We start from the raw sequence: 22,899 nt of genomic DNA on the forward strand, positions 1-22,899 counted from the left end.
CTCCTTCTGGAGTTCAAGCACTTCGATTTCTAATCTTTCTCTCTTTTCCCTTAGTGAGACTTCTGAAGGGCTGAGCACCTGAACAGGTGTGTGAAATTCCAGAGGAATGTAGTCATATCCAGCACACAGCTGCTGGTTTTTGCTCGCGCTGGTGATGGCCGGGGGTGTGACGTTGATGGGGTTCTGGTATGAGGACCCAGACTCCGGAGCACTGAAACAAAAATGATAGTTTGTGTTGATGTATCATTTAAAGTGGGGAATCCTTTTGTGTGAATAGATTATATTGTCTGTAAAACCGTTGACACTTTTTGTTTATTTTAACTAAGTACATTCATTAATTTGAGATTGCTGGTCATAACAATGATAGTTCAATGACAGTTCTTATATTGACCAAATATATTGAACACATTTTTAATTGTGAATTGTGAATAGCAGTATAGTACATATTTTTTTACGTAGGGTACCTTGTTGTACTGGCATGATCAGGGAATGAATCAAAGTCATCCAATCCACTTATGGTAGTGTTATCACGTCCCAGGATGTTTTGAACAACCTCGGCAACTTTCGACAATTCAGGTCCAGCTGGACCATCACCTGTAAATAATTACATGAATTTTGTCATTCTTTCATATCTCATCAATTGAACTTTGTATCCTATTTCCTCTATTGATTTTGTATATGTACAGTGTGTAAATCTATATCTGTTGTTAGAGTCATCAATATACCCAAGTTATTCAAATTTGATACTGTTTTAAATTTTATATCATGATATATATATGCTAAAGTTATTCTTCATCCACTGGGATGTAGTATTTATGCAGCATGTTTATATTATTCTGGATTCAAATAGGAATGTCATTTTCACATTATATATATGAAATAAATGAAAACAAAATAAATTGTAAATAATTTTTCCTTTGGCATGATCATCAATTTATGTACTTGGATTATGGGTTATTTTCATCCAAAACCTTAAAGGCAGTAGGAGAAAAAAAGAAAACAATTTTGATTTTGATTGGAGAGTATAAATACATAGATTCAGATCCATTTTTCATTTTATGCCAACATCTTTTACTTAATAGAAATTCAAAGCAAAATTTTAACTTTTAGTGAACAATTCATACATTTTTTCCAAAAGACAAATGAAACTCAGAAAGTGATAGGGGATTCTGTAATCAAAGGAATTAAATTGCTGTAGCCTTATACAGTCAAAAGTCCAGTTAATCCGACATTGTTGGTTGCATATGATTATGTCGGATTAACGAGTATGTCGGATAAACGAAATTAGGTATTATCAACGTTCGTGATCTAAAATTGGACAACTACACGATAGATAACGATTCAAACATGTTGTAATAAAAAAGGAAATATTCCTATTGTTGTGTTACATTGTTCGCGGAATATGTTTTCTAATCATGCAACCTCTAAAGTTTATCACAAAACACAAAGTTTATCTCTGCAGCCGTTTAAATATGCAGCTACTCGCAGACTCGTCTCGCATCAAAACACGGGGCTATGTACTTGCGGGCAGATGAACATGGAGTACGCTGATCACCGTGTCGGATTAACGAGACTGATTAATGAGTGATTTCAGCAAATCGTTGCAAATTATGTGTGTTTCGGAGCCGGAGTGCGAAACTGTCGGATTAACGGGTCTAAACAGCACTGATTAATCGGTTCCCATCATTTGTGTCGGATAAAGCCGATTGTCGGATGAACGAGTGTCGGATAAACGAGACTTGACTGTATTATTCATTTATTATTGCAATTACATTTTTACTATTAAAATGAATTATTTTTACCTGTACCAGTGAGCTGTTTTCTCTTGGTGGCTATCTCCTCTCTACTGTTAGACTGGAGAAGCCACCACTTCTTCATAATGTCATCTTTGGTTCTTTGGTTATCCAAAGATCTGCTGGGATGTGCACTATTAATTTGGTTGGTTATATCATCCCAACATTTCTTCTTATCATCAGAAGAAAGGTTGGGCCCAAATTTCCCCTTAATTGTAGCCTTGTTGGCTTCTATTAGTTGCACTAGCAAAAGACATTCTTCTTTTGACCAATTCGGTTTTTCGGCCCATTTTACCTTTTGTTCGTCTGCTGTGAGATTTTACGAACGCTTCTTCTGGCAAAGTGCCAAATAGTATTTTATTAAATTTTATTAAAATTAATGAAATGCCGATACAACAAGTAAACTGAATCATAAAAAATAAACATATATTTATTTAACATTGGAAAAAATCACTGTTGACAATTGACAATTCAGTGTCACCGGGAAATACCCAGATCGTCCGGATTTAAGACAATAGTTACACTTCCGTTACTAAAAATAACTTGGATATTCCCTAGTTACGAGATAGTAGTTGCTCTAAGAGTTTTCCTATACGTTAAGAGTTCGTTGACTCTTAGGAGAACTTTTAGAGTAACTCTCAGGAGTTAGCAGCATTTTTTTATGAATCGATATGTAGGCTTTCTATGTATTCATGCGCACGTTTTTTTGTGAAAAGGCTTAATATATGTGAAAGGGGTTTCCGTAGCAAACAGAAAACCTTTTTTTAACCAATCAGAATCAAACATTCGTCAACGTCATAGTAGAATTGTAAATAACGTGTTACATTCCCTGCATGAGATACTTGTAAATAACGTGTTACATCTCCTGGAAGAGGTACTTATAAATAACGTGTTGCATCCACTCCAAGAGTTTCTTGTAAATAACGTGTTGCACCCCCTGCATGAGTTACTTGCAAATAGCGAGTTGCATCCCCTGCATGAGTTACTTGTAAATAACGTGTTACATCTCCTGGAAGAGGTACTTGTTAATAACGTGTTACATCCCCTGGAAGAGGTACTTGTAAATAACGTGTTACATCCCCTGCATGAGTTACTTGTAAATAACGTGTTACATCCCCTGCATGAGTTACTTGTTAATAACGTGTTACATCCCCTGCATGAGTTACTTGTTAATAACGTATTACATCCCCTGCATGAGGTACTTGTTAATAACGTATTACATCCCCTGCATGAGGTACTTGTTAATAACGTATTATATCCACTCCAAGAGGTACTCATCGTGTGTTATATCACCTGCAGGATTTACAAGTAAATAACGTGATATATCACCTGCACTAAATACCTATAATATTCCTTGCAAGAGTTACTCGCTGTGCAGAGTTGCGTCCCTTGACCACGCCAGCGAAATATGATCGTGGGTTCGAATTCTAGTTCGCCGCGGTTCTGCTTCTAGGTCTGCATATTACCTGTGATCGTTGGTTTCATTTCTGAGACCCGCATCACTTAGGGCTTTCCTCACAAATTAAATTGACACGTGGTGATGTCAGTGAAGTACTGTTCAAAGCGTTAAACTCACTCATTCCCTCTGAATCAGGGAACGGTTCGGAAAACAGAAGGAAAACATTTATTCTTAAGCAAACTAGTTAGACTTAGTGCTTATATATGAAAACCGTCCTGGATAAAAACAACAGAAAACCCAAAATGTAAATGGAATATGATCTGGTTTCCGATTGCCACACATGTGATACGCTCGTATAATTTCTCTCCCTCTGTGTATAAACTTTGTTGGGCTTGGCAATAACTGCAGCTTATTATAGGATTTATTCCATAAAATGACTACACGGACGACAAAAGTATCACGTTTTACTCTTGCCGAAGAAAGAATGGAGATAACGTACAAAGTAGCAACCTAATTTAACAAATATATACAAAATGTATATATATACTCAAAGAAACGCAAAAGTAGTAAAATCGTAAATATCTGACAGAGTGTTGCCGACATCCATACACAATTAATGCCAAAACTGAATTGGTCATTTCAGCATGGGTTGGAATTGATTTGTGTGGAAAGAATGAGGTACGGCAGAAATGTGGCGAAAAGATGAAATAGCGCAAAAAGACAACCACGCCGAAACACACCAACATGACATGCACGTGTAAAATCACTTCTGAGTGAGTGACTTTCATTCTTTCTTCGATATGATATTGTGTGGGACCTGTCTCAGGCGAACCAGGCATTTGCTGCCACTGAGTGATTGAGTTGATAGTTTAGGTCATGATTAATCTAGATAGCGATGAGGAAGATATCATATTGCCAATTTGTTGAACTATTTGCATCATGGCTGCTTAGTTTACATGCATATTTAATATTTTCTGACAAGTGTCTCTTCGCTCTATGACGCAGATATATTTCCGATGCGACGCTATAAGTAATTCTTCCCATTGCCGGTAATTTCGCGAAAACATATCAACACAATACGAAAAAAATCCTTTTTATTCATTTTACACATGGAGACAGATCATGTTTCGGTGCTTATATGTTTTGTCAGAGATCACTGACAAGAACATATTGCACAGAAAGAACAGTTGACTCAACTAAAGCTGCGTAAAGCAACAAAATATAACACAACCCACCACCTTTGAAACTGCAGGGCCAGAGGAACAGTGAGTGCGGTGACCAGCAAGTGTCTCCTCTTTGGCCTGTTGCAGCGTGCGTGCGTGCGTGCGTGCGTGCGTGCGTATGTTTAATGCCGCAATATTCCAGCTATATGAAGGCGGCCTGTAGATAATCGTGTCTGGATCAGCAAATCTGTGAACAATGATCCACGCCGTCGGGGTACCATGACACGACATCAACTAAGTCACCGAGCCTGACCACCCGATCCATCAAGACCAGCAAAGGTTTAGAATAACGCCTACAGCTAATGCGATGAGTGAAATTGAACTCCTCTTTAGACGGCACACGGCCTCTCAGAAAAGAGTGTAAAACATTGGTGATGCCGGGTTGTGGTAGATTTTTGATTAACGCTTACTTAATCATATGTGTATCTTAGTGATAAGGAGATATGGAGGAGACACCGGGGATCAAGAAAATGAGAACAACATCGATCGCAAAAGTTTTAAAAAATGCCTCAAACTAATAATTATCAAGTTCACTTCTGACACGGGATTCTTGACCAGAACCTAATTCTTTCTCCTTTCTCCTACAAAAATATATCTGCACGCACATTTACTCTTCGATGGATCATTTCAAACTTGCAACATATAAATGTAATTACGTATTATTATAACCAGGGGTATGTCAAAATGTGATGCTACTTTGCCGCTGCAATGAGTCATCATACAGAATGATCAACTGAGAAACTTAAAATTCCCACACTAAGCAGTATTTTCGTGTTTTATGTGACAAGAAATCAAGATTGATCATAAGGTAGTAAGGTATTCGGACAGGGAGCAAATGTTAAATCATGAAAGGTGAAAAAAATGTATCCAGTAGTGTGTAACAACAGGGTTGCGATTCATAGGACAGTGAGGGTACACTGTTCTGATAGTCGCTGTGTGACATCAACTCACTCTCACTCACTCTTGTCACTCCCCGTGCCAGGAGTGTGTCCCCTTTAAGCTTGGGGTCTGGTGGCAACAGAATAATGGTGATCTATACGACAAGGAGATAGGCGGTGGTGCTGCTGTGTATCCCCTTTAAGCTTGAGGTCTGGTGGCAACAGAATAATGGTGATCTATACGACAAGGAGATAGACGGTGGTGCTGCTGTGTGTCCCCTTTAAGCTTGAGGTCTGGTGGCAACAGAATAATGGTGATCTATACGACAAGGAGATAGGCGGTGATGCTGCTGTGTGTCCACTTTAAGCTTGGGGTCTGGTGGCAACAGAATAATGGTGATCTATACGACAAGGAGATAGGCGGTGGTGCTGCTGTGTGTCCACTTTAAGCCAGGAGCCTGTAGAGCAGGAGAACAGCCATCATCAGGACATGATGACAGGCTGGGGATGCTGTTCCATTGTCGTCTAGTTGCAGATCACCCGTGAGGGCTGGTTAAATGCAAAACACAAAACAAGCGTATAGTCGACGAAACCAGGTAACTGACCCAACATTTCTCTAAGCCAATGTCAAAATAACTGCAATGGAAATTCTAAAATAACAGTTCTAAAACTTCTTAATATCAAATGGCACCAGTTCAGTATGTGCTTTATACATGTATATAGACATGCAATGTTTGGCAAGGAAACATTTAACAGTTTATTTGAACACACTCTATATTAAAACTTAAATCCAACGTGTTGTCATGGAAACATAAACAATAAAATTTCTAAAAGTGCTAAATATCAAAAGGCACCAGTTCAGCAAGAGTCTGATAGGCATGCAAAGTTTCGTAGAGAAAATATGAGTTATGCTCAGGAATCGATTTCGGGAAGAACGCACAGACGAACGCACGGACGGAACCCATTTTAGTATCCCCCGCCGACTTCGTTGGGGCGGGGATAATAACAGGTGAGCACTCGAACGAAAACATGAAACACTGTTTCCATTAGGTATGTTAATGCAATTTCTACCTGAAATTGAATTTGAAGCGACAATTTCAAGAACATGAATACATGACACTTTTTATGCATAGCAACTTCTTTTATTCTTTGTGCACAGAGTAATATATATTAGCAATAACCTAAGCACCGAGGGTTTCGGTATCTCACCATTTGCATCAGAAACATCCACGTTCGCAGTTGTCGTCGCCGCCGTTGTTGAGGTAGAAGTGTACAGTCCTAGAAACCAAACGAGGAACCAAATAGTTTCTAAAGTTTCGACTCAAGGATATCATACGAATGCTTTATTCGAATGTCTCAAAGTGGATCTTAGTTTCTTTTAGGGGCAGTGGGGTAGCCTGGTGGTTTAAGCCTTCGATCGTCACGACCAAGACCCCGTTTTGATTTCACAAATGGGTGAAATGGGTGAGCCCCATTTTTGAAATGCCTCGCCCTGATATTGCTGGAATAGTGCTAAAAGCGGCGTGTACAAGTCCATTTACTTCAGAACCTTTTGTTCCCCTGTAATGTAACGTGATATCTACAACGAACGCGGTAGAACATGGGTTCTTTTTGGACAACTGGAAACGTTAAAGCAAAATGTTGGAATGAAAAATATCGGACGTGTCGGACTAGCATTACTTTTTTCATCCACTTTAAAAATCATAGAAGTTGTGACACGATGAAATACATGCGTATGGATAAATTAAAGAAAGAAAGACCCAAACATTCAAGTGTTGAAATAAAATAAAGTCAATTTCTGATCAATATGACTACATTTGACAACTGATGATTTGTTAACGTTTTCTTTCTTAAATAATGAATATCCCAGGGACCTTATCCTCCTTCGCCCTTTGCGATGATGTGCTTTGTGAATCACTGTGACAGTGGAGTGATGCTTGTTGATCACTGTGACGGTGTGTAATCATGACGTCCACTATCTGACCACCACAACTACTGTACCTGGGAAGCTGACGTAACATTCGTCATGGCTGTTGAGCACGTTGCTGCAGCAGTCCATGGTGTAGATGGGGACGAGCACATCACTCAGGTAGCGGTTCACACACATTTTTTCATAACAGCCACCTGCCTGAATCTCGTTTTCTGTGCAGGGATCTGAATTAATCATAAACGGTACGTATATTTAAGAATCAATGGTTCTATAAATTGAAGCATTGATAAGAGTAACTCATATAGACACACAGTGCATGTTTATAAAAGCGGGAAAAGAAACATTTCCACTATCCTAGGAAATACCTGCAAAAAAATCCTTGTACGTGATTTTCTAGATCTAAAGTTAAAATTTAGGAAACAGCATCAATAAATGATGACCCCAGGTGGCGCCGTCACAACAACCGTCCCCGGCTGGGGTGAAAAAAACCCTACTAATAACATTCTTCGCTTGACGGTATAACAGAGTAAGTGTACCCAACACCAGTAATAACATTCTTCACTTGACGGTATAGCACTGTAACTGTACCCAACACCAGTAATAACATTCTTCACTTGAGGGTATAGAACTGTTACTGTACTCAACACCAGTAATAACATTCTTCACTTGACGGTATAGAACTGTAACTGTACTCAACACCAGTAATAACATTCTTCACTTGACGGTATAGCACTGTAACTGTACTCAACACCAGTAATAACATTCTTCACTTGACGGTATAGCACTGTAACTGTACCCAACACCAGTAATAACATTCTTCACTTGACGGTATAGAACTGTTACTGTACTCAACACCAGTAATAACATTCTTCACTTGACGGTATAGAACTGTAACTGTACTCAACACCAGTAATAACATTCTTCACTTGACGGTATAGCACTGTAACTGTACTCAACACCAGTAATAACATTCTTCACTTGACAGTATAGCACTGTAACTGTACTCAACACTAGTAATAACATTCTTCACTTCACGGCATAGCACTGTAACTGTACTCAACACCAGTAATAACATTCTTCACTTCACGGTATAGCAATGTAACTGTACCCAACACCAGTAATAACATTCTTCACTTGACGGTATAACACTGTGACTGTACCCAACACAAGTAATAACATTCTTCACTTGACGGTATAGCAATGTAACTGTACCCAACACCAATAATAACATTCTTCACTTGACGGTATAGCAATGTTACTGTACCCAACACCAGTTATAACATTCTTCACTTGACGGTATAACACTGTAACTGTACCCAACACAAGTAATAACATTCTTCACTTGACGGTACAGGAATGTAACTGACATTTATGTTTATCGTATATTAAATCTATTTCAATACAGTAAAGTGAAAAGAATAATAATGGTAGATGTTGCTATTTCCAGTCGTGTAAGAGATTCAGCAAGAACGAGGGCGTTATGATTACAGCAGAATATGCTTACACATCTGTCCCGAAGAAGGATCTGAAACAGGAAATTTGTCTAAGTAATTGAGATGACAGATAATTTAACAATATAGGTAAACAAAGTTACCGGCAGTAGATATCATAATGTTTGGAATATATATTCTCTTATTCCTAATATATGATACATACTACATGGAAAGAAATGAGGTCGATATTCTCTTTATCTTTATCTTTCTCTTTTTATATTAAAAAACACCGAATGATACTGAGGCGTTCTTTCACTCAGTGAAGCAGCTTTACAATCCGCTCATAAATACAGTGTTCCAGTGAGTGAGTGAGTATTGTTTTACGCCGCTTTTAGTAATATTCCAGCAATATCACGGCGGGGGACACCAGAAATGGGCTTCACACATTGTACCCATGTCGGGAATCGAACCCGGGTCTTAGGCGTGACGAGCGAACGCTTTAACCACTAGGCTACCCGACCGACCCTACAGTGTTCGTGCGTATATAGTGTCATTTATCATACTGTGCCAAATTATGCACAGTCATACTTATCTATAGAAACGTCCACACATTGGGGAACCCCTATCAAAACTTATTGGGAACGTCAGACAAGAGTTTATTGATCAAACAGACATCGACGTGTGGAGCTTAAAAGTAGTTCCTGCAAGGTGACCCCTTTTGCTTTTTTGTTTGTTTGTTGTTTAACACCTCGATCAGTAATGTTCCAGCTAAATGACGGCGATCAGTGAATAATCGAGTCTTGACCAAATACTCCAGTGATTGACATCATGAGCATCGATCTGAGCAATTGGGATACGCCGACATGCATCAACCAATTCAGCGAGCCTGACCACCCAATCCTGTTAGTCGCCTCTTACGATAAGCATAGTTGCCTCTTTACCACTAGCTTGGGTTGCTGAAGACATATTCTACCCCGGATCTTCACGGGGGACCCCTTTTGCATATTTATCATATTTATCGGACCGTGACACCAAGTTCATCTTTTGACTATGCTTAAACTGTTTAATTGAGAAAATCTCACGGTTTTGCTTTATCACATAGTATCAACGTTAGTACTTGCTGAAACATCAGTAAAAATATCACGATGAAAACAGTTGGCGAAGTCGTACCTCTCGTGAAATCTGCTGGAGTTGGGGATGGTGTAACTGCCGTCGTGTACACAACTGTAACATGAGGAACAACCAGTAATGTAAGGAATAGTATTGAATTATTAAGCCACAAATGCACACGTGTTTGTGGAATGTGTCATAAAATCAATTTCACATATGGAAACTGGCGTTTCTATTCTAGTTTTGCCTACTAAATGTACAATCATTCAGCGGTAATGTTTAATGCATTCTTGACGTGTCGCGGAAATACTCAAAGCAATAGAAATTTTGAGAGAAAAGAATCAAGTGAGTTCTCCGCTTGATATGGCTCCGTTTGCTTTGCTACAACTTGACAACCACCTCCAGCCCATAGGGGGCTTAAACATATCAGTCAGTGAGTATGGTTTTACTCCGCTTTTAGCAATATTCCAGCAATATCACGGCGGAAATTGGCTTCACACATCGCACCCATTTAGGGAATGAATCCGGGCCTTCGGCGGGACTATCGGACGCTTTAACCACTAGGCTACCCCACCGCTTCTAAACAGCTGAGAGATATCTTATCAAGTACTTCTTCTGTAGAGCAGAGAGACAATCTTTTTTACACACTAATAATTCATTGGATTGGTCAAGGTCATCCTCATGGTCGTAAAGTGAAAGTACCTTACACGGATTGGTTCCTGTGAAATTAAAGTATTGAGTGACCTTCATTTACGTAGAGTGAGTGAGTGGGTAGAGTTTTACACCCGTTAACCAAAATTGCAACTATTTTCCCGGTAGGATCACCAGTAAATTGGCTTCACTTTCAGTATCCTTGTAGAGGCCCTTACGGAGATTGGTCTACCCCTCGAGTGATTGAGTGACTATGGTTTTAAGCCGCTTGTATCAATATTCCAGCAATATCAAAGCGAGGCAAATGGACTTTATACTTTATCCCCATGTTGGAATCCTTATCAAGATAGTTCTACACCTTGAGTGAGTGAGTGAGTGACTATGTTTTTACCACATTGTTTTTTATATATTGTACCTATGCGGGACCCGATATAGAGGAAAAGGTCTCACCTGTGGTAGTCGAAGGGAACATCTCTAAAATGAGAAGAAAACACTTTTGTAAATCTTCCCATAACAATAAATGTCATTGCGTAGGTGATAAAAAATAAACTAAACATCAAATGTTGCCTAAGATTAAATAATTTAAACAATTTAATTAAAACGAACATGTGTGTTGTCCTTTAACGCCGGACTAAGTAAAATGACAGTGGTCTGTGAATAATCGAGTCTGGACCAGACAATCCACTGATTCACATAACACCATGAGCATCGATCCACGCAATTGGGATACGGATGACATGCATCAACCAAGTCAGCGAGCCTGACCTTCCGATCCCGTTAGTCGCCTCTTACGACAAGCATAGTCACTATTCTGACAAGCGTTGGTGGCTGAAGGCGACTTCCATCTTCGCGGGAGAATAAGAAAAATAACATAATGGCGACTTCAAATGATTATATCAAAAACCATTCATTTTGGATGAGACAGGCTATTAACTCAGTCATTGCTTCCAAACACGCAATTTTCTTCTATGAAAGGAGCAGACCAATTTTCAAAAAAACATTTTCCTTAGGTCATCTGGCATGTCAAGCAAACATTTCTTCTTCCACTTTTCAAAAAAATATACTTTGGGTCAAATGGTCGTTCCCAATCTACGCGAGGGCTCATTTGTTTCGACAAAGAATTACCTTCACAAGTTGTATCACTGTAACCGTTCGTGAAGCCTTGGTATGCGATGTTCTCGGGTCGGCAACAATACTCAGAAATCACGGGATAAAAGAGACTCATTAGTCGTCCTCCAACACATTTCCGGTATGTACAGGAATCTCCGATTTCATCAGTTGTACAGGCTGTTGTCAACAAGATGGAAAATATTAAAACCACAGTACTGTTCCTGATGTACATGTAGGTTTTATGAATGTGATTACAAGAACTGATCTCGCCAATAGGTTTTGGGCAGTTTACTGCTGACATTTATGGTGAATAGCGTTTTGTTTTATTTTGAAGAATAAGATATCAATAGCTATTACCACAATACCAAGAACAAAAACTACATAGAGAGGAATAATACATATTATATCATGTCATATTGATATGACAGTGATAAATTATTTTGAAGTATATATTCAAATACAAATAGTCACGAAACGTTCAGGTAGAATAAAATATAGTGCTAGTATGCAAAAATAATATATTTAATAATTTACTATGTATGAAATTGTAGTACAATCGTTCTAACTGTACGAGCATATGAATAGAATTCAAACGCCAGCAAAATCATTACAACTAAAGAATCACGAAGTGCCCCATTTGGACTAACGGGTGATACCATACACCTTTATATCGGAATCGGCTAACACCAGTGTCGCTGTCCTAATATTAATAAGTAATAAACACTTTTCATTCACCAACTGAAATAGGTTAATTGCATATGATTTAAATTCAGCTTTATTAATATCAGAATGCTGAGTCCTTGTGAATAAGAGGATATTACATTGAAGCGAAACGTGACCACGATTCAAATACATCATTGTTATAAAAGTCACGATTCTGGCGGTACGAAGAACGCCAATGTACGACGACATACATTGACACACATCGAGGCTACTGTGGTAACCCTGGCCTGTTGACTTGCTAATACCTACAAGTGTCATATTTGATCTACGTCATTTCCCGCAAAGGGCATGACTGTTGAGAAACACTGACAAAGACGGTGAATGAAAGCATAAGACGCTAATATATGGAATCCCTGGGGTGTGAGTGCAGGTTCTATCATACTGGGAAGCGCTTGGGCCTTTAATAACACATCACTGGTGTATATCTCCGTGTGGCTTTGCGTAGCTACCATCTGTTGACATCCATGAATGGAACTGAATGAATTAAATGCAATAAGCAGGACGAGTGGTTTCTGAAAGGCAGGTGTGTTCTATTCAACGCACATACTGTAGTTTTAGGACACAGAAAGACGGGTCGTCCCTCAAAGCTGTCTTAGCGCTCAGACAATTTAACTCCCATATGAGAATCATAGCGTTTCATTTTTTTGGTTTGGAACGTGACCAAAGTGCGTAACCCAACGCTATGAACTTTGGTAAAATATATCTTTTCTTTTAAATGAACAATAATTTGATATCCAACAAATCTAACATATATGGTTACTGTTAAAAGAATGAAACAGAAAAATAGAAGGCCCCAATTTAACACTGTAGTTTTCACTTTCACATCATCGTCCATGGGCGTAGTGAATACCCACCAGTAAAGTATTGACGATGATATAATATTTCGACATTGTATCATATTTCAATTAAATCTATGAACATCTATAACATTCAAAAGAATGAACTATGTCAGTGCAACAAATTAACCAAAACGTAGCGGAATACATATGTTTCCTTGAGTGTCGGCTGAGGCACATTGTGCACGTAACCCTGAACCCTACAAATGTGAATAGAGAACGCTAACCAACCAATATGTAGCGGAACACTTGTCTTTCCTGAGTATCTGAGTGAGAGAGCACGTTACCCTGAACCCTACAAATGTGAATATGGAACGCTTACCAACCAATATGTAGCGGAATACTTGTCTTTCCTGAGTTTCTGAGTGAGTGAGCACGTAACCCTGAACCCTACAAATGTGAATAGGGAACGCTAACCAACCAATATGTAGCGGAACACTTGTCTTTCCTGAGTTTCTGAGTGAGAGAGCACGTAACCCTGAACCCTACAAATGTGAATAGAGAATGCTAACGCAAGAATATAATGAGTCTCAATTATCTGCCGAAACAGATTCCATGGAGAGTAAAAGTCAGAGTAGAGGTGACTACATGAATCAACGAAATTAAACTTACGTGGAAAGTGTAACTCTGAAAAATAATGTTATGATGAGTTCACAAAATGTCTCGAACAATTAAATTGCATTCAGGCAGAATACACTTACAAGGGCTGGTCAAAAGGTTCTTAGCTTGACTAACTTTCAACTATGGTTCATAACAAATTGAACTAGTCAGTGTAGTACATTGTGTGAGTAGCTCATTGCAAGTGTATTTGGTCTGTTGAGGCCGTCTGTATATAAGTGACAACGTGATAGGGGTCCAAATGGACACAGAAATGGAAAGGAACGAGAACCGACCAGTCATCAAGTCTTGAGAAAAGTACTCCCAAACAAATTCATGACCGCATGTCACAAGTGTATGGGGATATGTGCCCTAGCTATTCCACTGTTAAACGTTGGGCAGCTATGTTTACGGCTGGGAGAACAAGCCTTGATGATGACCCTCGGTCTGGGCGTCCCTCAACTTCCATCAATAAAGATTCCATCAAAGAGATAGAAAGACTTATACTGTCAGATAGACGCTGAACTTGAGGAAGACACAGGTCTGACCCATTGGTCCATTGAAACTGCTATTCATGAACATTTACAGATGAATAGGATATCTTCTCGTTGGGTGCCAAGGAGAAAATGTAGAGCTAATTGAGGATTTCCTCAAGTTCAAAAAGAGATTAGCAACGGGTGACCAAACATGGGTCTACCACTAGGATCCCGAGTCAAAACGTCAATCTGTGGAATGGCAATATTCCACTTCTCCGACACCAAAGAAATTCAAGTCTTCAAGATCAGTGGAGAAAGTTGAAAGCCACTATATTCTTGGATGCAAAGGGTGTGATCTTTGTTGATTACTTAGCAAGTCAAAAGACGATTACCGGTGCCTACTATGCTCATTTGCTTCATCGCCCGAGAGATTCTATCAAAGAAAAACGGCGAGGAATGCTGCCTGCTGGAGTTCTACCAATCAATTTATAATAACAATGCCTCTTCTCACACCTCCCGACTTGCAAAGGCTGCTGTGTTATAATGTGGGTTCGAAGCGCTTCCTCACCCTCCATACTCACCAGATCTGGCAAAAAGTTATTTCCACCTGTTTCCTAAACTGAAAGAACACCCTATGACGACAACAATGACCTCAAAGCTGCAGTGAATCGGTTTTTCGGTGGCTTCCGAAAACTTCAACCTGACTGCAATTGAAAAGCTTCTCTATCGATATGAGAAGTGTATTGAAATGCAGGGAGATTATGTTAAAAAATAGAATTAAAAACACTTTCAAGATTGTTGGTTTGTTTGTTAGGCTTTGAACTTTTTGACCAGCTCTAGTATTGTCTTTCAGTGCGACATTTCAGTACCGGCGCCAGTACCTGTACTGGGTTCACTTGATGTATGAATTTTCTAGCACCTGTATCGAACCTCTGCATGAAACCGCTTTGATAACCTTCCTCTTTAGACTAATACATGTGATAGATTTATTTCATACAGTTCAGCACATGCTATTGTTTTGAAACAAACTCTAAACTAAAAAGAATTCTGTTAGTTTGCTAGTACTACTACTGGGATTATCTGAAAGTATACATTCTTTAATGAAACAGCAGTGTCTGGTAGATTCGTAGAAAACATTATGTTGGACACAGTGGGATGTATTTTTATATCAATACAGTTTCAGGCACATTTCAACATGGCATTTGGTGTTATAATGTAACTGGATATATTTTGTTAAGAACACGTCAGCAGTAATTTTGGCAAATCACATGAATAAAAAAAATAAATAACGGATTGTGAAATTCAAATTTGGCCGAAGATCAATATTTGAGAACGCCTCGACAAATCAAATAGAAACAGTTACTTCCAATTTAAGTGTGCTTTTAATAGATACCTGTATGGCCGATTATTTCTTCAGCATAAAATTAGGTTTATCAACTTTCTCCCATGATAAAGGTCAGTAATTTCAGCGCTGTGTTAAAGGTTATTCAGAAAATGTCTTGTACCATTTGAAGTACAAATAAAGTTCCCGAATAGTGATAATAATATATTGTTCTGGGTTCATATCAATACCACCCTATAGCTCTGAGTAATCTGTAACTGCCCGGTAGTCTTCTTTGAATGAGTGAGTGAGTATTGTTTTACGTCGCTTTTAGCAATATTTCATCAATATCACAGTGGAACCCACCAGAAATGGGCTTCTCACATTGTAAACATGTGGAGAATCGGACCCGGGTCGATCGACCACATTAACCACAAGGCTACCCCACTGCCCCCTTTATTTATATGAACATTGTAGGGGGCTATAAACATCAAATACTATTTACTGAATATGATCGTTTGACGCAATAGTGGCGTATATTACCATTACAAAGTGCCTGTTTGAAATTTGTGATTGATCAAAGTGAGTACGTCACAGTTATAGCAGGGTGATGTGAGTGTTCTAATTATAGGAGTGTTATTACAGAGTAATAGCAGGGTAATAGCAGAGTTATAGCAGGGTGATGTGACGGTTCTAATTATAGGAGTGTTATTACAGAGTAATAGCAGGATAATAGCAGAGTTATAGCAGGGTAATAGCATGGTTATAGCAGGGTGATGTGAGTGTTCTAATTATAGGATTGTTATTACAGAGTAATAGCAGGGTAATAGCAGAGTTATAGCAGGGTAATATCAGAGTTATACCAGGGTAATAGCATGGTTATAGCAGGGTGATGTGAGGGCTCTAATTATAGGAGTGTTATTACAGAGTAATAGCAGGGTAATAGCAGAGTTATAGCAGGGTAATATCAGAGTTATAGCAGGGTAATAGCAAGGTTATATTAGGGTGATGTGAGGGTTCTAATTATGAGAGTGTTATTACAGAGTAACAGCAGGGTGATAGCATGGTTATAGCACTCACTTAGCCGGACGCTGACAAACATTGAATGTACCAACCTGGAAATGTGTTGTAGCAATCCTGGGACCAGGGAGAGTTGTCCATCACAAACTCTTCACAGCATGTGAAGGTCAAAGACGGCTGGGTCGCCCAACTCCCGCTCACACAGTAGAGATCCCAGCAATGACTGTAACCCTGTTGTAGCAGCCCGTTACCAGAACACATTGCTGAAATAGTATAGCAACTTTTAACATAATTCCTGGACAAGCGTAAATCCATTTAACGTAATTTTCATGTTATCAGTATTGCGGCCATGTTGAGAACTGGCTTGGAATTGTGTGAGCACGGTTAGAGGCAAGATTTTTGGGGTCATAAGTATAAACGTCCGGCTTCATAAACCTAGACATTTCAATGGTGGGAAACTAGATGCATTATTTTATTATTCGTTATGCGCACACCATATCCTATATTCCTAATGAAAAAGTTGTGAAAAGAGAACTTGTCCAATTGTTGTTGTGTAACCTTTGATAACGTAACTGGGTATAAATACCTGATGTCGTTGAATACGTTGTCGTTGTCGTTGACGGTTCTACGGGACAGAAATATGAAAGCAATAAAAAAGGCAGAGTTTATCAATGGGAACATGATAAATCATTTTCACCTTTATGACAAGCATTTGTTTGGTTAGAAAGTGGTCTGTAACGTCGAAGTTAACTACACACATTCGCACGTCTGGTGGCTCTGCCAGATATGCCAGAGAGCTTAATTAGGAAATGTTCCTGAAAAACTGTTTACTGTTGACTGATGAATTGAGAACACATGATAACACTAATCCTTGTTTCACGGTAATACGTACAACTTTCACTTCAACCCACAAATGCTGTAACAGAAGTTTACAATGATAAACCTCACCTTGGAAAATACATATATATATTACTTTCTTAACATACTGGAAGTACCAAGTTTCATATCTGAACATTCTGTTTTACAATAACCTGTCCCTGAACGATGACAGCCACAGAAAAGGGTATTCAATATGCTAACGACCAAAAGAACATTTACCAAATTGAAAATGGAATGTCAAAAATATTATCAGCTATTACTGAATGCAGCTAATTGCAGAAATACAACCTGATCACATCAACGGTTTCTGGAGAGAAGATGTTGGCAAAGGGCACCGCTACCGACGGAACAGAACTGAACACAAGCCCCGGGAATTTCCACGGCAACTAAATGTCTTACCTGTCGTAGTAGGAGGGAACATCACTGAAATTAGATGAGGAAACCTTGATTTACTTATTTGACATCACTAAATGTAATCATGCATGTCTTAAAAAAATAATAATTAAAATCCCAGGCCGGCCATGGTATTATGAACGGTATATTGTAAATAGCTAAAACAAAACAATCACTCGACTGCTACTGTCAGCAATAAAAGCTGAAGTGCGACTGGTCCTTGGTACACCCCATCTTCTGTTCTTACACCGGCGATGTATCTTTCAAGGCACCAGTTCTACATGTCATTACAATCAACATTGTCTTAGTAATAAGGTTCATACCATCACATCCGCCCTCACTGTAGGCCATGTCGAGGCGATTTTCGGGTTGGCAACAATATTCCGAGATAACTGCCCACACCAAATCCATAAGGCGACCGCCCGAGCACTTGCGATACGCACAGCCATTCACCTCATCAGAAGTACATCCTAATAAGAACACATGTGTATTGAGCAGTAAAATGTATAGGCTATATATGTATAAGCAAAGTTAAATATCAAATGAGTTAATATAAATAGGTTTACTCAAAATTTTATTTTGTATATCTTTACAGATTTTAATACTTTAGTGCAGACTTCATCACAAGTGCTTGACCAAAATTACATTACAAGTATCTACTCCTAATTTTACATTTCATGTCTTGCTGTCTTAAAAAGTATTATTTTATATTCATAACAATTTATTATTCTAAAACTTAATTCTTTTGATAAAGTGTTATAAAATATTACATGTACACATAGCAACGTCATCGATTTACTGGCTGTGCACCAATCTGACAGTATATCTTGATTTCTTATATACATTATACACGATGGTTGACATGAACTTACGTGGATGGTATAGTTCTGAAAGGAAAGAAAGGTCATTTGTTTATAAACTTTTACACTTTGTTCATTGTCATACCAAGAAATTGTTTGACTATGTGGACATAACTTCTTTCAAATAAGCATTGTGAACAAGTGTAAACTATTAATTGTAAATGCGAGAATAACCAGCGTAGATTTTCCGCGAAAAAAGATTCCATTTGGCGTAAAGGGCAAATAGCTGTAGAAATTATATGAATGGACCACTGAAAATCAGTGATGACACCAGGTGTTCGCGAAAAGGGTATGCTTGCCCTGCATGTCCACAAGTTATGAATTGCCCTCAAATGTGTACAATGCGTGCGGAAACAAGTTATTTCACGTGTGCATTCAGCAGTATTACAGCTGTCTGTAGGTAGTGTGTGTGATTGTATGAGAATGGTGTGAAATCGTGTAGGCAGAGCGTGTAATGGTGTGAAAAAAGTGAGTCATATTGTAGACCAAGTGTGTTATGGTGTGAAAATAGTGTGAAATGTTGTAGGCAAAGTGTGTGATGGTGTGAAAATAGTGTGAAGTGTTGTAGGCAAAGTGTGTGATCTTGTGAAAATAGTTTGAAATGCTGTAGTAAAAGTGTGTGATGATGTGAAAATAGTATGAAATATTGTAGGTAGTGTGTGTGATGGTGTGAAAATAGTATGAAATGCTGTAGACAAAGTGTGTGACGGTGTATGAATAGAGTGAAATATTGCAGGTAGTGTGTGTGCTGGTGTGAGAATAGTGTGTGATGTTGCGAGAATAGTGTGAAATATTGTAGGCAGAGCATGTGATGGTGTGTGAAAAGAGTGAAATGTTGTAGGCGGTGCGTGTGATGGTGTGAGAATAGTGTGTCATGTTGTAGGCATAGTGTGTTATGATGTGAGAATAGTGTGAAATATTGTAGGCAGAGTTTGTGGTGGTGTGAGACTAGCGGGCCATGTTGTAGGTAGTGTGTGTGATGGTATTAGAATAGTGTGAAATATTGTAGGCGGAGTGTCATGTTGCTGGCAGAGTGTGTGATGGTGTTAGAAGGGTGTGAAATTTTGTAGGCAGAGTGCGTGATGGTGTGAGGCTATTGTGTTGTAGGCATTTACATTTCTCGTTTGTACTGGATTCCAAAGCTCAAAATAAAATCCGTACACAATGAGATATAATGCTGGGTCAAGCAAATGTACCACCAAATCCCCATTCCGACGGTTAACCATAATCCTTAATACAATCTAGGAATGACTTTCTTTATATTCACAGAACGTACCTGCGACAAGTGGGATTAAAACCATGTCATTTCTAATAAATTCAAATGTGTTTCTTGACGTTTTACAATCTCAGAAAAGAACCATGTTCAATTCTGTAAAAGTATTTGATTTTTTCAACTTTGTACACCATTATCCCACATGACAACTTATGGAAAACTTCATTCCTTGATCCATGGAGCTTCTGTTACAAAACGTAATGACTATAGCTACAGTTACATATATATCTTCACAGCTTCGGGTCAGTTGTCAAAAATGAGGCAAATGGCATCTGAACTTTACCGAGAATACAAAATGCGAAATGCTGGACTTCCTCATCGATAACATCTATGTCAAATTTGGGGTAGGATATTTTGGCAAAAAGTAGAAATCCCAATTTGCAGTATTGTGTGTGACTGTGTGGAGGGTGTTATTGTGTGGACATGGTGTGTGACTGTGTGGGCGGTGTTATTGTGTAGATATGGTGTGTGACTGTGTGGACGGTGTTATTGTGTGGATATGGTGTGTGACTGTGTGGATGGGGTTATTGTGTAGATATGGTGTGTGACTGTGTTGACGGTGTTATTGTGTAGACATGGTGTGTAACTGTGAGGACGGTGTTATTGTGTGGACCTGGTGTGTGACTGTGTTCACGGTTTTATTGTGTAGATATGGTGTGTGACTGTGTGGACGGTGTTATTGTGTAGACATGGTGTGTAACTGTGAGGACGGTGTTATTGTGTGGACCTGGTGTGTGACTGTGTTCACGGTTTTATTGTGTAGACATGGTGTGTGACTGTGTGGACGGTGTTATTGTGTGGATATGGTGTGTGACTGTGTGGACGGTGTTATTGTATATATATGGTGTGTGGATGGGGTTATTGTGTAGATATGGTGTGTGACTGTGTTGACGGTGTTATTGTGTAGACATGGTGTGCAACTGTGAGGACGGTGTTATTGTGTGGACCTGGTGTGTGACTGTGTTCACGGTGTTATTGTGTAGATATGGTGTGTGGCTGTGTGGACGGTGTTATTGTGTAGATATGGTGTGTGACTGTGTGGACAGTGTTATTGTGTAGATATGGCGTGTGACTGTGTGGACGGTGTTATTGTGTAGATATTGTATGTGACTGTGTTCACGGTGTTATTGTGTAGATATGGTGTGTGACTGTGTGGACGGTGTTATTGTGTAGATATGGTGCGTGACTGTGTGGAGACTAGTGTTATTGTGTGGATATTGTATGTGACTGTGTGGACGGTGTTATTGTGTGGACATGGTGCGTGACTGTGTGGATGGTGTTATTGTGTGGATATTGTATGTGACTGTGTGGACGGTGTTATTGTGTGGACATGGTGTGTGACTGTGTGGATGGTGTTATTGTGTGGATATTGTATGTGACTGTGTGGACGGTGTTATTGTGTGGACCTGGTGTGTGACTGTGTTCACGGTGTTATTGTGTAGATATGGTGTGTGACTGTGTGGACGGTGTTATTGTGTAGATATGGTGTGTGACTGTGTGGACGGTGTTATTGTGTAGATATGGTGTGTGACTGTGTGGACGGTGTTATTGTGTAGATATTGCGTGTGACTGTGTGGACGGTGTTATTGTGTGGATATTGTATGTGACTGTGTGGACGGTGTTATTGTGTAGACATGGTGTGTGACTGTGTGGACGGTGTTATTGGTTGGATATGGTGTGTGACTGTGTGGACGGTGTTATTGTGTGGATATGGTGTGTGACTGTGTGGACGGTGTTATTGTATATATATGGTGTGTGGATGGGGTTATTGTGTAGATATGGTGTGTGACTGTGTTGACGGTGTTATTGTGTAGACATGGTGTGCAACTGTGAGGACGGTGTTATTGTGTGGACCTGGTGTGTGACTGTGTTCACGGTGTTATTGTGTAGATATGGTGTGTGGCTGTGTGGACGGTGTTATTGTGTAGATATGGTGTGTGACTGTGTGGACAGTGTTATTGTGTAGATATGGCGTGTGACTGTGTGGACGGTGTTATTGTGTAGATATTGTATGTGACTGTGTTCACGGTGTTATTGTGTAGATATGGTGTGTGACTGTGTGGACGGTGTTATTGTGTAGATATGGTGCGTGACTGTGTGGAGACTAGTGTTATTGTGTGGATATTGTATGTGACTGTGTGGACGGTGTTATTGTGTGGACATGGTGCGTGACTGTGTGGATGGTGTTATTGTGTGGATATTGTATGTGACTGTGTGGACGGTGTTATTGTGTGGACATGGTGTGTGACTGTGTGGATGGTGTTATTGTGTGGATATTGTATGTGACTGTGTGGACGGTGTTATTGTGTGGACCTGGTGTGTGACTGTGTTCACGGTGTTATTGTGTAGATATGGTGTGTGACTGTGTGGACGGTGTTATTGTGTAGATATGGTGTGTGACTGTGTGGACGGTGTTATTGTGTAGATATGGTGTGTGACTGTGTGGACGGTGTTATTGTGTAGATATTGCGTGTGACTGTGTGGACGGTGTTATTGTGTGGATATTGTATGTGACTGTGTGGACGGTGTTATTGTGTAGACATGGTGTGTGACTGTGTGGACGGTGTTATTGGTTGGATATGGTGTGTGCCTGTGTTGACAGTGTTATTGTGTAGATATGGTGTGTGACTGTGTGGACGGTGTTATTGGTTGGATATGGTGTGTGCTTGTGTTGACAGTGTTATTGTTCGGGAATAGTGTGGACATTGTCTATTAAGACATGGTATCAACATTTCATAACTACCTGGAAATGTGTTGTAGCAATCCTGGGACCAGGGAGAGGTGTGCATCACAAACTCTTCACAGCATGTGAGGGTCAAAGACGGCTGGGTCGCCCAACTCCCACTCACACAGTAAAGATCCCAGCAATGACTGTAACCCTGTTGTAGCAACCCGTTACCAGAACACATAGCTGAAATGGGAACGTTTAATATAATTCCTGGACTAGAGTAAATCCATTTAACATACGTTTGATGTTATTGATATTGATATGGA

The 22,899-nt window shown here is 39.4% G+C and overlaps 1 protein-coding gene across 2 annotated transcripts in view; it reads right to left on the reverse strand.

The window, feature by feature from the left end:
* Window positions 1-4,280: 4,280 nt before the first annotated feature.
* Window positions 4,281-22,899, reverse strand: part of LOC124151025 — a 45,720-nt gene continuing 27,101 nt past the window's right edge. For both annotated transcript variants that reach the window (XM_046523265.2, XM_048396358.1), the window contains 14 exons: window positions 22,649-22,816; window positions 18,645-18,659; window positions 18,096-18,242; window positions 17,779-17,802; window positions 17,087-17,125; window positions 16,596-16,763; window positions 13,699-13,713; window positions 11,543-11,704; window positions 10,868-10,891; window positions 9,827-9,880; window positions 8,728-8,748; window positions 7,295-7,447; window positions 6,503-6,571; window positions 4,281-5,842 (listed from right to left, as the gene is read on the reverse strand). In XM_046523265.2, the coding sequence (XP_046379221.2) occupies window positions 5,739-5,842; window positions 6,503-6,571; window positions 7,295-7,447; window positions 8,728-8,748; window positions 9,827-9,880; window positions 10,868-10,891; window positions 11,543-11,704; window positions 13,699-13,713; window positions 16,596-16,763; window positions 17,087-17,125; window positions 17,779-17,802; window positions 18,096-18,242; window positions 18,645-18,659; window positions 22,649-22,816 (1,163 nt within the window). In that variant the 3' untranslated portion in view covers window positions 4,281-5,738. The remainder of the gene's footprint in view (window positions 5,843-6,502; window positions 6,572-7,294; window positions 7,448-8,727; window positions 8,749-9,826; window positions 9,881-10,867; window positions 10,892-11,542; window positions 11,705-13,698; window positions 13,714-16,595; window positions 16,764-17,086; window positions 17,126-17,778; window positions 17,803-18,095; window positions 18,243-18,644; window positions 18,660-22,648; window positions 22,817-22,899) is intronic.

This window comes from Haliotis rufescens, unplaced genomic scaffold (assembly GCF_023055435.1).
Source record: "Haliotis rufescens isolate VD_foot unplaced genomic scaffold, xgHalRufe1.0.p SCAF_15, whole genome shotgun sequence".
Taxonomy (NCBI): Eukaryota; Metazoa; Mollusca; class Gastropoda; order Lepetellida; family Haliotidae; genus Haliotis; species Haliotis rufescens.